General features: G+C 44.5%; 1 protein-coding gene and 1 pseudogene across 1 annotated transcript; one reads left to right on the top strand and one right to left on the bottom strand.

The window, feature by feature from the left end:
- The first annotated feature begins 2,648 nt into the window (after positions 1-2,648).
- LOC129327844 (zinc finger protein 420-like) overlaps positions 2,649-16,261 on the top strand; it is a 107,014-nt pseudogene continuing 93,401 nt past the window's right edge.
- LOC129327013 (zinc finger protein 3-like) lies at positions 14,312-15,118 on the bottom strand (the record flags this gene model as incomplete). Its single annotated transcript, XM_054975393.1, has 2 exons — positions 14,312-14,685; positions 14,854-15,118. Coding segments are annotated over 2 exons (639 nt in total), but the record flags the coding sequence as incomplete, so codon positions are not given.

The raw sequence follows: 16,261 nt of genomic DNA, 5'->3' as shown, positions 1-16,261 counted from the left end.
GAAATAGGCAACTTGCTTCTCCCAAGTTAGATCACTCATGGCAAGTATTGTCCACTCAGAGAGGCAGTGGCTCTCTGGTGAGGCACTTTCTGAGTCCCTGTAATCCCAGAAATAACACTATACCACCCACCCTGCAACACAGCAATATTTTAAGTGATTCTGAAGGGCAGCTCAGCAGAGATGCTGACGGAAAGAAAGGAGGTGAGACAGAGCAATGGCTGGTTGCTCTGAAAGGGCAGCCAGGCTGGCCTGGAGCCAATTTGGGTGTTGCACAGATTCCAGGTGAAGAGCTTGCTGTGGTGGGAGGCAGGAGTGCTTCTCCCTTCGGAGAAGGTGCAAGATTGACAACTGCCACACTTGCTGCTGGTAGGGCAACTCAAGGTGAACGGAGCATAAATTGTCACTCCCATAACTGGCTTCTCTTTTTCAGTGTCAACCCGACTCTTCAATTTTCCCCCCATTTTTGCTTTTTTGACATTTTTAAATGCTGAAAAAAAGCAGCGCTGGAGTGGAAGGGGGGTGAGAGGCGGATCTCTGCTGTTTTATCTTACTGGAAGGGAAGAGAGAGGGTGTGGGTTACATTCCTAAAGGCATTTATGGGGTCAGCATGTTGGAAGCAACTACATAGATCAGTCAATGCCATCTAGTCAGTCACAGGCCCAGACTTCCAGGTGTGACTTTTAAAAGTGTGTCCAGACACCAAGTCTTGGTCTCAGTGGCTTCCACACCGGGATGGGATTTTGTAGGTTCCTTGTTGCTGGTGCGACTGCAGATAAAGCAGAGCAGCAGTGAGGTTTCCACATGGTTTCCTCACAGTTTCCTCCAATCCCCCCAAAGTGACCTCACCAAGCCTCCATGGCTTTTTGCAGTATTTTGCACTTGTGGTCCCGCTCTCAGAGAACAGGAGTCTAGAGCGCAAAGATCACTTCAGCTGGCCCTGGACAGACTTTAAGGCATTTTCAGTTAAGCAGCCACTGTGAGGGCAAAGCAGGAGGCTTTCTGCAATTGCAGAAGACTTCAATTTCAGGTATAGAAATTTTTATCATAAAGAATTTGGTATCGAATTGGTACACAAAAACATAGAACTGAATAGCATAAGATGACAATATCTGAGCACAGAGAAAATGCAAAAGTTAAAATGCATCTCTCTTTACCTAGGTGTCAGACTTATTTCAGTTATGTCAAAGAGAGAGGCAGAACTACCTTAATTATTTCAGATTTTTTTCATGTCAGATTGTCTTCTGAGACAATCTGAGAGGGAAATTCCCTTTAACACAATCTAAGGAATCCCTGCAAAGAGTATCTCATTGCGCATGAGACAATCAAGGCAAGAGAATTTGGCAAAGTAGGCAGTGTTTATTGAACAATCACACAACTGATGCCTTTTAGACAAAGCCAAAATGCATTGCCCTCCAGAGAAAAGGCACATGCCTATATACAATGAAACAAACAAACATCAAAAAGGCATGGTTTGAAGTCATTAAAACCATAAATTGAGTTCTTCCCATACATAGTTATCAATGTTTTGTTCCTGATCAGGTGTCAATTTTAACACTATCCATAGTAATCTACATTTGAAACAAGAGAGAAAAGAATTACAAAAGGGAGGATGTTCCCAAGGTGTGTAGGACGCAAACATATGGTGCATCTCCTGTTGTCAAACCTGATTACTCTTCGAAAGGGATCTTGTCGCAGGGTAGATGGAAGGCTAAAGAAGGCAGAAATCAGTTAAGACTCACCCAGGAGTCCTTGCAAGAGAAACAAAGAGAGTTTAGCTTATATTAATTCAAGTTTTATTTATTTATTCATTTATTTATTAGACTTACAGTCCGCTCTCCCCACAATGCAAGCTCAGAGCAACCTCTCTTCAGACACTCTTTTGTGTATGTGTGTGTATGCGTTAAGGCATAAGTTCCTCTCTTAAAAGGTGCCTTCCGTACAAGTCCCCCAACCACCGCCACTCCTATAAATTTACCCAGGCAGAAAAAGAGAAAAGGTGGAAGATCTCCATCATATATATTCTATTTTGTCTCTTCAGTTATGTTCATTACCATAGAAGAAGCGACTCTGCTAACTTAGTCAACTTGAAATTTAAAAGGAATTGAGAAAGCTGGGGGTAGGGATAAATGGCTACAGGTTGTGTGAGCTTAACTCTTGCATAATCACAGAATGTAGAAACAACTATTACAGAGAAAACTCTGACACACGTGAAAAGTGTCCAAATCATACCAGGTTTCTCTTTCTGCAGGAGGTACATGTAAGTTAGTGAATCCAGAATCTGTGCATCCAGAAATGGAGAAGAAGGCCCCATCTGCAGATGTGAATGAGAAGGCTGAATATTGCGATGCACTGAGGAAGGAGGAGGGGAAACAGCCACCTAAAGGGAGGAATAATTCTGGACTTTTAAGGAGTGATGATTCTCTTGAAATTCCACAACTCCAGAAAAAAGAAGACCATAGAAATGAGTGCCTGGAAACTGGGGGGGGGGGGGGGAATCCTGGAAAATTAGACATTAATACGCGTTGGAAAACCCATAAGGGGAAAAAAAGGGATAAATACCTGAGATGCAGAAAAAATGTCAGTCAGAGTGGAAACAGTATTTCCTATAAAAGATTTCACACAATGGAGAAGCCGTATAAATGCCTAGAATGTGGGAAAATCTTCAGTAAGTGTAGAAACCTTAAATTACATCAAAGAATTCACACAGGGGAGAAACCATATACGTGCCTGGAGTGTGGAAAACGCTTCAGTTGGAGTTACAGCCTTAATTGCCATAGATTCATTCACACGGGAGAAAAACCATATAAATGCCTGGAGTGTGGAAAAAGCTTCAGTGAGAATGGAAGCCTTACTTTCCATCAAAGAATTCACACAGGGAAGAAACCATTTAAGTGCCTGGAGTGTGGAAAATGCTTCAGTTTTAGTGGAAGTCTTACTATCCATCACAGAATTCACACAGGCGAGAAACCATATAAATGCCTGGAGTGTGAAAAAAGCTTCAGTGAGAGTGGAAGCCTAAAAAAACATCAAAGAATTCACACAGGGGAGAAACCATATAAATGCCAGGAGTGTGGGAAAAGCTTAACTGGGAGGGGAGGCCTTAATTTCCATCGAAGAATTCACACAGGAGAGAAACCATATAAATGCCTAGTGTGTGGAAAAAGCTTCAGTCGTAGTGGAAGCCTTACTTCTCATCAAAGAAATCACACAGAGGAGAAACCATATAAATGCCTGGAGTGTAAAAAAACCTTTAAGAGAAAGAATTCCCTTGCTATCCATCAAAGAACTCACAAAGGGGAGAAACCATATAAATGCCTGGAGTGTGGAAAAAGCTTCCGTAACAGTGGACACCTTTTTCCCATCGAAAAACTCATACAGGTGAGAAACCATATAAATGCCTGGAATGTGGAAAAAGCTTCAGTGAGAGTGGAAGCCTTACTTGCCATCAAAGAATTCACACAGGGGAGAAGCCATATAAGTGCCTGGAGTGTGGAAAAAGCTTCAAACAGATGGTAAGCCTTAATACTCATCAAAGAATTCACACAGGAGAAAAGCCATATAAGTGCCTGGAGTGTGGAAAAAGCTTCAGTAACATGGGAGGTCTTAATGTCCATTGAAGAATTCATACAGGAGAGAAGCCATATAAGTGCCAGGAGTGTGGGAAAAGCTTCCGTCAGAGGGTAGGCCTTAATTCCCATCAAAGAATTCACACAGGAGAGAAGCCATTTAAGTGCCTGGAGTGTGGAACAAGTTTCCGTCTGAGTGGACACCTTACTTCCCATAGAAGAATTCACACAGGAGAGAAGCCATATAAGTGCCTGGAGTGTGGAAAAAGCTTTCGTCATAGTAGCAGCCTTACTTGCCATGAAAGAATTCACACTGAGGAGAAACCATAGAAATTCTTGGAGTGTAGAATCAAATAAATTTTCATGAAAATTTAGAAAGTGCATACAACCAGTTGCCTCACAACAATGGCAAACACATAAAGCCGAAACTCCCAACCTCTATCCTCCCAAAGGCAGCAAAACAAGCAGCTTTGAGTCAGCTAAATAAAGTCATGGGGAAGTTGAGCAGCAGCAGGAACAAGCCTCTAGTTGCCAATTCCCCCTGTATAAAAGCTTGTTTTCCCTCCAGTGAGCTCAGCAATGTAAGGGGACCAGGAGATAACTTGAAAGCTAAATTGGTGGCCAAACATAGCAGAGAAGTAGCAGACCTACATCTCTTCTCTTTTCCACACTGTGACACTGAGAGATCTCTGTCTTTTGGTGCTACACCTCTGAAGATGCCAGCCACAGCTGCTGGCGAAACGTCAGGAACTACAATGCCAAGACCACGGCAATACAGCCCGGAAAACCCACAACAACCATCGTTCTCCGGCCGTGAAAGCCTTCGACAATACAAGTAGCAGACAACTCACCTATAACTAAAAGCGACCTGAAGGAACTGACAACAGACCTTGAAGTTTTCCTCTAAATTACCTCAACTTCTGGAGCTCCTAAATCAATAATTCAGAGAACTTAAGCAAACCCTTAAAGAGGCAGTGCAGGTGGCAGACACTGCATTAGAATTTGGCCTTACTCTCCAGGAGGAAATAAAAGAACTACAATCTCAAAGGAAATACACACAAGATGAGCTAATGGAAATAGATAACTCATTATGCCAGAACAATCTTAAACTTAGGGGGCTAGAAGAAGATGTGGAAGGGTCCACATCCGCGCGCACGTGTGTGTGTGGGTGGGGCTGGTGCATTACAGCTAGAAGATGCATAGCTCCAACAATCCTCAAGGTCTATAGAATAGGCCCTTCAAACTCATCTTCTCCCAACTTCACACGTGACATAGTAGTGCAATTCTTACACCACTGCACTAAAGAAAGTATTTTAGCTGCCCATCTTGGATCCCACTCAATAAAAAAGAAATCACTGTATTTCAAGTCTTATCATCTTGCAGAAAAGAAAATCACTGACAGATAACTATAAAGGCCATATACAGTTTCCTTACAGTTGTCAATTCAGAATCATTACCAAAAGTGTTTCTAAGGTGAAACAATTAAATACCATAATACTGAGTGCATGGGATTTAGTCACTAAAATTGGTGTTGAAAAATTTAAAGGAATCAACAAGCTGCTCTGTAATTTTTCTTATCTATGAACCAAGAATGTAGAATAGTTTCTAATAACGGCAGAGGTTTAAATAATAAGATTAAGGCTAAAAGAGTGACAAGTGGGCTAACCAAATTAAGACCTGCAATTTTATTTCTTCAAAAAACTCATCTAAGAAAGAATATAACCCTGGTCCTTAAGTCATAATAGTATGCTCAACAATACCAGGCCCCTGGGACCTCCAAATCGAGTGGCCATTCTACTCTCACAAAATAGTAGATTTGCCCATTCATCCACAAAAATCGTTGCCAAAAGTAGATGTCTTTATAAAAGGCACATTAGAAAATGAAAAAAATTACATTGGCTTCAGTATATGCCCCTAACCAAAACCAATCCAGTTTTTGGAAGATAACATTACACAACTTCACCTATTTGCAGAAAGGGAAATAATAATTGGAGATGATTTCAGTTTTATAATGAACTACGCACTCAATAAATCTACTACAAAATCAACATAAATTAACAAAACCAGAATCAGAGTTGGTAAATCTTCTGAACAAATTTGATTTATTTGACATTTGGAGACATCATCTCCCAACAGAGACTATTCTTATTCACCTACACATAACATCTATACTAGAATTGATTACATTTTCCTAACCTGTAATCTAATAAACTCTGCTAAATCATCTCAAATTGGTGCTAAAATCTGAACTGATCATGCATGGATAGATTGCATATTAATACCGAATGATGCACAAATAAGGCAAACTGACTGGATATTGAACAAATCTCTTTTATAAAATAAAAAAATCCACTCAGAAATCAATTCAGAACTGAAACAATATTTTGAACTCAATATGTTGTGTGAAGCCTCCCAAGCAATGGGGGATACCATGAAGTATTGTCCAAAATAAGAAAATTGGAATCAGAACATAGGTGCAGTAAAAAAAAATATCGATAACTATAAATGGAAAGAACAACTATTAATGGGAAGAAAAATATTGGAGAATTTAGAAATAACCTAAATCCAAAAAGATTTGCTATTCACAAAACAAATAATGGTGTTGCTCCCTAAAATCTTTAAAGCTGTTAGCATGGAATATCAGAAAAATTATATCTTCCAAAAATATCAATTTAATTAAAGACATTAAAGGTCCACTCCTTTAAGGGGGAGGATTGCCTCCTGCTCCGTGCCTGCTCCGTGCCTGATTCTGTGCAGTTGAAGGAGGGGCAGGCATTGCTTTCTGCTCCGCATCTGATCCTGACAAGGTGAAGGGGCGGTGGGCATTTCTGCCTGCTCTGCTCCTGATCTTGGCCGGGTGAAGAGAGGCTGAACATTGTCTCCTGCTCCATGCCTGATCCCAGGCTGGAGGGGGTGGGGGGCACCTGCTCCATGCCTCATCCTGGCCTGGCCTTCCTGCCACGCGCACACTGAGAGACAGGCTCTCTCTGTTGGGCTTCTCTCCACAGCAGTGCCCTCTGGAGGCACGCTAGGGTAGGAAGTGAGTTGTCTGGAACACGGTTAGCCTTTTAGATTTTACTAGAAATAGAGCCCGTTGTGAGAAAAAAATACAATGGGCTCTAGAAAACTGATTTTGCAGGGCCCTGCTGTGGGGCCTTGGGAAGGCAGTGCTACCGTGCTGGGCCTCTCTGCTGCCTCCATGGGCCACATCGGGCAGCTCCAGAAGTTGGAAGTGCTGCCAGGAGCGGCAAGAGCCCTGGAGAGCTCCTGCGACCCACAGGCACCAGATTCATCCCCACAGCTGGCTGCAGAGCTGGGAGCACTGTGGGGGGGAGCATCAAGAGCCCTGGCATGCTCCTGCAACTTGCAGCTGGCTGTAGAGGCAGGAAGCGCTACTGGCAAGAGGCGGCAATGGCCCTAGTACACTCATACAGCTGCCTGGCAATGCTATGGGCGGTAGACCTGGCCTCTAGGAGTACAAAGACCAGGTGCACCCAGCTAGCAGAGCTATGGCAGGTATACCTGGCCTCTGTGGGTCGTGAGACCAGGTCTACCTGCGCAGCAGCCAAGAAAGGAAAAGGTAGATCGGGTCTCAGGAAAAACCAGGAGGGGGGCGGGGAGAAGAGGCAACGGTGAATGGGGGGGAGGCGGCCTGCTGGGGCGATTCATCCAGTCAGTGGGCAGGCAGGGGAGAGGAGGGAGGAGGCTGGCTCGAGCGATTCGGCACCCCTCAGACCGGTGGCAAGTCTGGGGTGGGGAGGAGATGGCCGGCCTGGGCGATTCAGCACTCCTCGGGCCGGTGGGAAGGCAGAGGTGGGGGGCTGGAGGCAGGCCTCTGGCAAGCTCATGAGCCCGGCAGCAGCTGTTCTGGCCTCCTTGGTTTCCGGTCCGTGGCAGCAGGCAGTGCGACTCTTCGCTTGTCCCCGCTTAGGGGCGCTCCACTGCACCCGCACTATGGAATGTATGAGTTGTCGGAAACTTGCTAAGAGAATTATGTTATAGGATGAGAGCAATGTTAGTGCAGCTAGCTCATCACAATTCTTTTTTGATGTATTTATATTAGCTGCTCAATAATCTATTTGCTTATTTATGTATACTCTGGTAAAGAATATGAAATGGGATGGAATCTATCCAGAAATCTCGTTAATCAAGTCTTATTAGCATCCACAAGCTGCAAGTCTTTTTCACAGCGTTCCCCTTTCCAGCCGACAAGAACTATACACATGGAGCTTTGTCCTTGTGGAGTTACTTTGCTATATACAAACTAAACCTTGTCTGGTAGCACGTTTTTACAGTTTTTAAAAGTCTTTTTTCACTGAGCATTGTTACTTTAAATTCTTAAGACTTTTTAACACATTGTATATTATGTATTGAAATTACATGGTGGCGTGATTAGACCTAAATGCTGACATAGATCCAGAGGAGTTAGCCATGTTAGTCTGTAGTAACAAAATCAAAAAGAGTCTAGTAGCACTTTTAAGACTAACCAACTTTACTGTAGCATAAGCTTTCAAGAATCACGGTTCTCTTCGTCAGATGCGTGACATGCATTCTCTGAATTAGGTTTTTTGAATTGTATTTATTGCATTATTATACAGTCAATCAAAATATGAACCTATTGAAATACAGCAAAGTGTTATGCTAATTGTTTTATACACAGTACAGTTGTTTTTTGTCATTGGAGGCTGTGTTGCCTTGTAGTGTTGCAATAACATGGCATTGTAAACAACGTGGAAACTACCCAGTAGGAGCATATCTACATTAGCAGACAGTACCCACTAGCATAGTTTGTAGTTCCTGTCCCTTAGCAAGTCATTGACTACGTATTCATGCTCTGAAAGAGTGAGCTTAGGTTCTATGCTAATATATGTTTTCTTATAGTAAAGAGTCCAGTAAAGACTGGACTAACCAACTTTAAAGACTACAGTAAAGTTGGTTAGCCTTTAAGGTGGTTAGTTAGTTGGTTAGCCTTTAAGGTGCAAGTGGACTCTACTATTTTGCTACTACAGACTAACAGGGCTAACTCCTCTGAATACGTATTACGTAGTTTCATAACCTCTCTGAGGTTCAACAGCTGATAAGGAAAAATTCAAAACTGTCTCTCATCCTGTCCAGTTTATTAGTGTAACCAAAAGTTCTTTCATTGCAAATCAGCTCTGTTTTGAACTTTATCTCCTTGCTCTGAGGATTTCATGAGAGTTAATCAAGATGTATTCTATTCCACTCCACTTGTTACTCTGCTGTTAGGAAGCAATTGTTTTATTTAGAGGGAAAATCTGTGTCAAAGTGAAAAAGACAATTTTCTGTCCCTGTCACCTTCCATAAAAAGTGCCATGTAAGGGTTTATGAGCCTCCCCTTGTTTGGGGTATATGTATGCCCATCCGTGATCCTGGCTTCCCCCAAGGCCCCCCCCCCACAGCCTCAGGACGGAGTGTGGGCTATATCACTCTTGGAACTCCCCAGGGACTGTGCCTCTCTCTCAAGCATAGACCCAGCATCCCCAGTGCTTCCCAGGTAGGTCTGTGGAGCCCTCCTTAATACCCCTGGCCTCACCTCCCCACACACCCTCCTGCCCTCTCCCCTATCGGGTGGGCTAGCCAATGGGCTAAGGGCTGGAGCACCACCCTGGCCCAACCCTCCTCCCTCCTAGATTGCCCTGCCCTCCTCCTCTCAGTATTTGCAATGCAGCGTGGGTGGAAGGGTGAGCTGAGATTGGCTTCACCAAAACCACCTTAGTATCTACCACCCTGGGAGACTTCTACTCTCCCTCATTCTCATACCCCTAGGCCTCCCTTGCTCCTATGGTTGATGTGTGCTCTGAAGCTGGAAGGAACAGAACGAATGAATGAAATCCTCCTTGAATGGTCAAGTGACCCTTTGCATAGGTGTGGGAAAGTTGTCATGAGGCCTGACCAGGTGAGAGAAAGCAGCATCAAGCAACTGACAATTTTAGGTGGGAAGCCATGGTAGCCTGCAATAGGACAGCAAGGTTTGAGTCCAGTGGCGCCTTTGAGACCAATAAAGAGTTCCAGAGTACGAGCTTTGAAAAGTCCGAACTCCCTCTTGAAAGCCCTTACCCTAAAAATCTTGTTGGGTCTCAAAGGTGCCCCTGGACTCAAACCCTGCAGTCGAACAACTGAGTCATCCCATTTCTTCTACACAACTCGGATCTGTTCCCAGGGTGGTCTCCATTCAGACAACCATCACCCCAAACCCAGCCTTATTGTTATAGCAAAACTTGATTAAACGAAGTTTCCATGCAGCTTTGCTTAGGGCCAAGATACCCCAGAGAGAACAAAGCAACACAATGTATGTTCACTTCAGGCAGATTTTGGTAATTATTGGATAGTGCCTGAGAGGAAGTGAATACACTGAAATTGTGTTTGGCTGAGCATCTCCCCCACCCCTCGCCCAGCCTCTGTTCCGTCAAGTACTGCTGACCCTGAAGAGATCCTACAATGGCAGTTAATAATCTCTGGGCACCTGCAAGGAACACTCTTCCCTTCACACCCCCCCAGTGAAATAGGAACGCAGTTCAGAAACTGCAGGATTTCAATACATGAAATGGAGAACAAACAACACAGCAGTGTCTGTGTGTGGGGGGGCTGCTCTAACACTCCACCTCTGTTTTTCAAGGGGGCATTGTTTGGGATCCTGATGTGGGAGGAGTTGGAGGATGGGGGGGAGAGGAAGCCAGCTGGGGTCAGGCTGAAAAGCAAGGGGGCAGAAGCAGCAGGGGGGAGGGGGTCCTCTTTCTTCCCCTAGAAATCTCCTGCCCTCCTGCTGCACTGAGGCATTAACCATTGCACCCTGTCCCAGAACCAAGTCCCAAAGAAGAGCAAAATCCTTTCCCCATTCGACCCTCATGCAGGTGTGTATCCCCCCACCCCCATATCATATATCATTTTTAGGGAATGTCTTTGGCTTTGCACAAAGTGGCTGTGCAGAAGAGGGGGCAGATGGGAATGCATTGTGCGTACACATACACCGTACCACCCCCTCCAAAGTTGGTTGGAGTTCACCAGAGTCCCTCCCAGCAACTGAAACAGCAGCTTGGAAACTCGGAAGGGGCTCCTGGAAGAGGGGGGTGGTAGAACCGGGAAGGGCTTTCTCACTTTGCCCCTTTCCTGTGCTTTTCTAGGTTGCCTCACATGAAATAGTTCTTAAGATCATCTTCAATGTGTTCATTATTGGGGTCGGTGACCTGCCTCGAGTCTTGTTCTCACAGAGAGGAAAGGCTTTGCTTTCTTTTGTTTTCATTTTTTCTAGTTCAGACCTTAGTTTTTGAACATAGTCATTCCATTCAAAAGTGCAAACAAGCACTGAAAAAAAAATGCATAAAACCACAAAAATCTTAAGAACTCCTGTTGTATAAATTGGGTTAAAATTAAATGTGCAGAGAAACCCACCAAGGAGAGCACCCCCCCCTCCTCTCTCACACACACACTCCATTCCCATTTCCATCACAGGCTGCTTCCCTCCTCCTCAAGCCACTCCCCAATTCCCAAGGGGGGAACAGCATAGCCCCATGGTGGGGCATGATCTGGTCAGAGGGCACTAAATTTTGAGGCAATTAACCACAGCCCAAGGCAAAGGAAGGGTCTTGCTATCTGGAGGGGGCTACCTTGGCTTCCTAAAATGGTGAGGCTACTTCACATAAGGACGGATTCCACCGACACTGGAACAAGCAAGAAGTGGTAAACCACAGGAATCCCAAAACCGAATATACAACTATGTATATTGATCCGCAAATTCACTACAAATAAATCCGTTCAACTCTATCGTGTTATTCAATTTCATACAAATAATTTTTTTCACAATTAAACTGCGTCAGAAGTTCATTTAACACAATATATATAAGGGCAAAATTTTCTACAGTCCCACAAATTCTCGGGTACAGAGAGTCCATACAAGGCTAAGTAGCCAGCTCGTAACTGCTGATAAGCAGCGTGTATATAACTTCAGACGGTTCACAGAGTCACAGGCAAGGTAATGGTATGCCTTCCAGGACTGTCATGTCCTCAATTGGCTTTTCCAAATGTGTGTCAATGCGAGTTAGCCATGCAGTTGGTTCAAAATTATAGGGCGACTCTCCACCATGGTGAACAGACCCAACGAGGTTCGCCCAAAGTTGGCAACGAGCCTGCTAGCGTTTGAAATTGCTCATTTCGTTTTTCTTCTTCATAGCCATAAATTCAATATAGAAACTGCTGCCCCTAGATTCCAGACTCCATTTTTGTACCGGTTGTGTTTTGCAGGCAGCCTCTTCCTTAAGGTGCTGTTGCGTGGTGGCCCACCTCTGTGGAAACAGTCCGAGATCCTCTGGTCTTCTGATGCTAGAGAGGCATTCAGGTCCAGTAGCACACCTCGACCTGCATCTTGCTCTTCTACTACAGACCAACACGGCCACCCACCTGAAACTGATGCCAGCGTTAGGCTAGAGGTAGCTCAGAATGCCTGGGCACTGGAGAGGGTGTGCTCTCTCTCTCCTTATAATAGAGCCAACTGTGTTGTTTGTTAGACGCCTCAATTTGTCTGAGCAAGAAGCTTCTATTTGACTGACTCCTCCTCTTCCTGTGCTCTTCCCCTCCCCCCACCAAAGTCTTGTAAGACGCAAGATGCTGTCTCCAGAGCTCTCCTGGGTAAGCAGACCTGAACTCTTGTAATCCCACTGACACACAGCCAATATTAGCTGGTTTCGTAACAGGGAATAGTGTTATTTAGATTAGGTTTCTGTTTTTTTCTGCTACCACAAAAGTGCAAAGAACATGACTCAAATTCAATAAAACTAAGTTTGATTTGTTGCAATATACTAGCTTGGAGAGTGTTAAAGGAGAAAACAGCAAAGTGCAATCACAGCTGAAGATTAAGTTGTGTAATCATTACAAGAGTAATAATTACCAAGAAATTCCACAGTTTTAAGGTTGGCAATGAGGAAAATGAAATGTCAGAATTTTTAGTATTCCTTGGCTCATTCACCAACCAAATGGGAGACTGCAACGAAGAAATCACGATACTGAGACTTCAAAGAGCAGGAACTAGAAAAGATCCTAAGGGGTTAGGATGTGTCTCCGGGGACCAAGATCAACATAATCCCAACTATGGTATTCCCCATTCTTATGTATGGATGTGAAAGATGGACAGTAAAGGGAACTGACAAGAAGAAAATTGATTCATTTGAAATGCAGTGCTGGAGGAGTTTTGCAGCTACCACAGACTGCCAAAAAAACCCCAAATACGTGGGTTCTAGATCAAATCAAGCCTGAATTCTCCTTAGAGGCTAAAATGACAAAACCGAGGCTATTGTACATTGGTCACATCATGAGAAGACAAGATTTTTTGGAAAATCAATAATGCTTGGAAAAGTGGAAGGCAGTAGGAAAAGAGAAAGACCAAATGAGATTGCCTTGATTCAAGAAAAGCCACTTCCTCCAGTTTGCAGGATCTGATCAGGTATGTTAACGATGGGGGAGTTCCGGAGGTCTTTCCTTCATAGGGTGGCCATAGGTCAGAAGCGAATTGATGGCACATAACACGCTGCCAACCACCATAAACCAGCCTTGACAGGTTCTGGAATACCTGCGGCCACCCGCCAGCAGTCCTGCAGGTGCACCAACAGAGGTTGCCCCAGGTCCGAGATCTAGCTGAGGAACCTGGTTGCTTCACTGGACTGCCTCCTCCTGTCCTGGAGAGCATTACCAGTCCATCTCCAGGGTAATTCCACCCCAGTTTGGGCTTCGTGCCCATTTTCATCTTTCCTCTCATCACCAGCAACACTTCCAAGGTCCCGCCCCCAGGGTGCAGCCCAGTGGCTGGACCAACAGTGGCCAGCCCTTTGCTCTCCTGGTTCCTGCCTCTGGCTGGCTGCTTTCTGTGGGGCTCTTACTGGCCCTCCTGGCCATGCTTCTGCCTGCTGCCACTCCGAGCAGCCTTCTCTGCTGCCCAGTAAACATTCTCAGCCTGCTGGCTGCTGGTTAGGGAGTCACTAGTCACTGGGTTACCAGTTTCCCTAGGCCCCTGGGGCTGCAAGGAGTCCCTGGAGGCTGTATCTGGGCTGGGAGTCACCTCAGGCTCCAGACAGAGCAGAAGTGCTTGTGGGCTGTAAAATATTGGAACACGTGACAGGCTATGCTGAAGGTGACTCCCAACCCTTGCAGCAAGAAATCCAAGCGCTCTTGAGTAAATGGTCTTCATACATGTCCATAGGTAACACAGAAGCTATTAAAGGCGTCTGGCTGTACACAGGTCTCTTGTTAAGAATGACGCATTGTGTACATGATACATTATATCAACCCTTCCACATTTCCCCCCACCCCTCCAGCACTCCCAGCCGAACATAATCAGTAGCAGGATGGAAGGAGCTGTCCCAAGGCCGCTGTGGCGAGCTATCAGAGATAAGGGCTTGACCATCCTGGAATCTGGAAAGCAACAAGGGAACAGGTGCACGAGGCTATTGCAACGTATCTTAAGCTGGGTAACAGTATGGAGGGACAGTGGGCAACAGACCTGACCGATATTCCCAAATATCTCAGAGGGTAGGGTATATGATTGCTTGTACACCACACAAATAAAAAAGAAGGCTCTCACAATTGTATCATTCTTCAGAATATGTAAAAAAATGGCAATTTCATAAAGGGAATATGATTGTAGTTTTAATATCTCATAATTTATCCATTTTTCCTGAATTACGAATTAAGTATATAAAATGTTTTATTGCATAGCTTTTTGTCTAATCCAATTTGCTTTACATGCAATGTCTTTCCATACTCAAAGGCGTTTCCCCTGAGTGAATTCTTTGATGGCGAGTAAGATTTCTACTGCAACTGAAGCTTTTTCCACACTCCAGGCATTTATATGGTTTCTCCCCTCTGTGACTTCTTTCATGGGAACTAAGGTTGTCCCTCCGTCGAAATATGTTTCCACACTCCAGGCATTTATATGGTTTCTCACCTCTGTGAATTCTTTGATGACATGCAAGTTTTCCACTCTCAATGAAGCTTTTCCCACACTCCGAGCATTTATATGGTTTCTCCCCAGTGTGAATTCTTTGATGGCGTGTAAGATTTTTACTGCAACTGAAGCTTTTTCCACACTCCAGGCATTTATATGGTTTCTCCCCTGTGTGAATTCTTCGATGGACAGTAAGTGATCTACACTGAGTGAAGCTTTTTCCACACTCCAGGCATTTATATGGTTTCTCCCCTCTGTGACTTCTTTCATGGAAACTAAGGTTCTCCCTCCATCGAAATGTGTTCCCACACTCCAGGCATTTATATGGTTTCTCACCTCTGTGAATTCTTTGATGACATGCAAGTTTTCTACTCTCAATGAAGCTTTTCCCACACTCCAAGCATTTATATGGTTTCTCCCCAGTGTGAATTCTTTGATGGGATGTAAGTTTTCCTCTCTCACTGAAGCTCTGTCCACACTCCAGGCATTTGTATGGTTTCTCCCCTGTGTGAATTCTTTTATGTTTTTTAAGGCTTCCACTCTGACTGAAGCTTTTTCCACACTCCAGGCATTTATATGGTTTCTCCCCTGTGTGAATTCTTTGATGATGAGTAAGGCTTCCACTCTCACTGAAACTCTTTCCACGCTCCAAGCATTTATATGGTTTTGCCTCAGTGTGAATTCTTTTATGGTAATTAAGGTGTGAAATCCAGATGAAGCCTTTTCCATACTCCAAGCATTTATATTCTGTCTCCTTTCTCAGAATTCTTTCATAGGAAATTAACTTATCCTTCTCCCCAAAGCTTTTGGCAGACTTTCGGCATTTATGTATTTTCTTTCCGTTATGAGTGTTCCAATGTACATTAATGTCTAATTTTTCGCTAATTTTTTCCTCACTTGCCTGGCCCTTATTTCTATTGCCTACTTTGTATATTTTTGGAATATGTAGAATCTCATGAGAGTCACGATCTTTTATTAAAAGAGGGAGATTTCTCCGTTTTGATGGATGTTTTCTCTCTTTTCTCTCAGCATCATAATATTCCACATGGTCATTCGCATTTGAATATGTATCTTTTTTCTCCAACACCGATTCCCACACACCTACAAAAAAGAAAGAGAAACTTGATTTGTATAACCCTGGATTATTAGATAATAGATGCAATTAAATGGTGTAGAGATTGTAAGAATTCAAATGCTTGGTCTCTCAATACACTTTCTAAAGTCTTTCTTGGGAACCTGGTCCTGTAACTTACTAGCTGGTATTGACCAATTGGTAGTTTGTGACAGTCAAACAGAAAGTAGCATTTCATGGGTATACTTATTGGAACTGACCCAAACGGTAAGTCAGAAGAGGAGCTCCAACAGGGTTGGTAGGTGCAGGCAGGAGAGCATCAGGCTGCCTGCTCTCCTCCCCTCATTATGCTCCCGGCGCCTCCAGCCGCCCAAATGGGGCTGTCAGGCACAGGCACGCATGCATCAGGTTGCTGCCTACCCTCCCCACCGCCACGCTCCCTGTGCCTCCAGCTGCCCAAACGGGGCAGGCAGGCACAGGCAGAAGCGCGTCAGGATGACAGCTCCCCTCCCCCTGCTGTGCTCCCTGAACCTCCAGCCACTCGAACAGGGCTGGCAGGCACAGGCAGGAGCGTGTCAGACTGCCTGCTCCTCTCCACCCCACCCCCGCTGCACTCCCCATGCCTCCAATAAGGTTGCCAGCTCCAGGTTGGAAAACACCTGAAGATTTGGG

The sequence above is a fragment of the Eublepharis macularius genome, chromosome 4 (genome assembly GCF_028583425.1).
Source record: "Eublepharis macularius isolate TG4126 chromosome 4, MPM_Emac_v1.0, whole genome shotgun sequence".
NCBI lineage: Eukaryota > Metazoa > Chordata > Lepidosauria > Squamata > Eublepharidae > Eublepharis > Eublepharis macularius.
The sequence above is the reverse complement of the archived record's forward strand: the minus strand, read 5'-3'. Positions and strand labels throughout refer to the sequence as shown.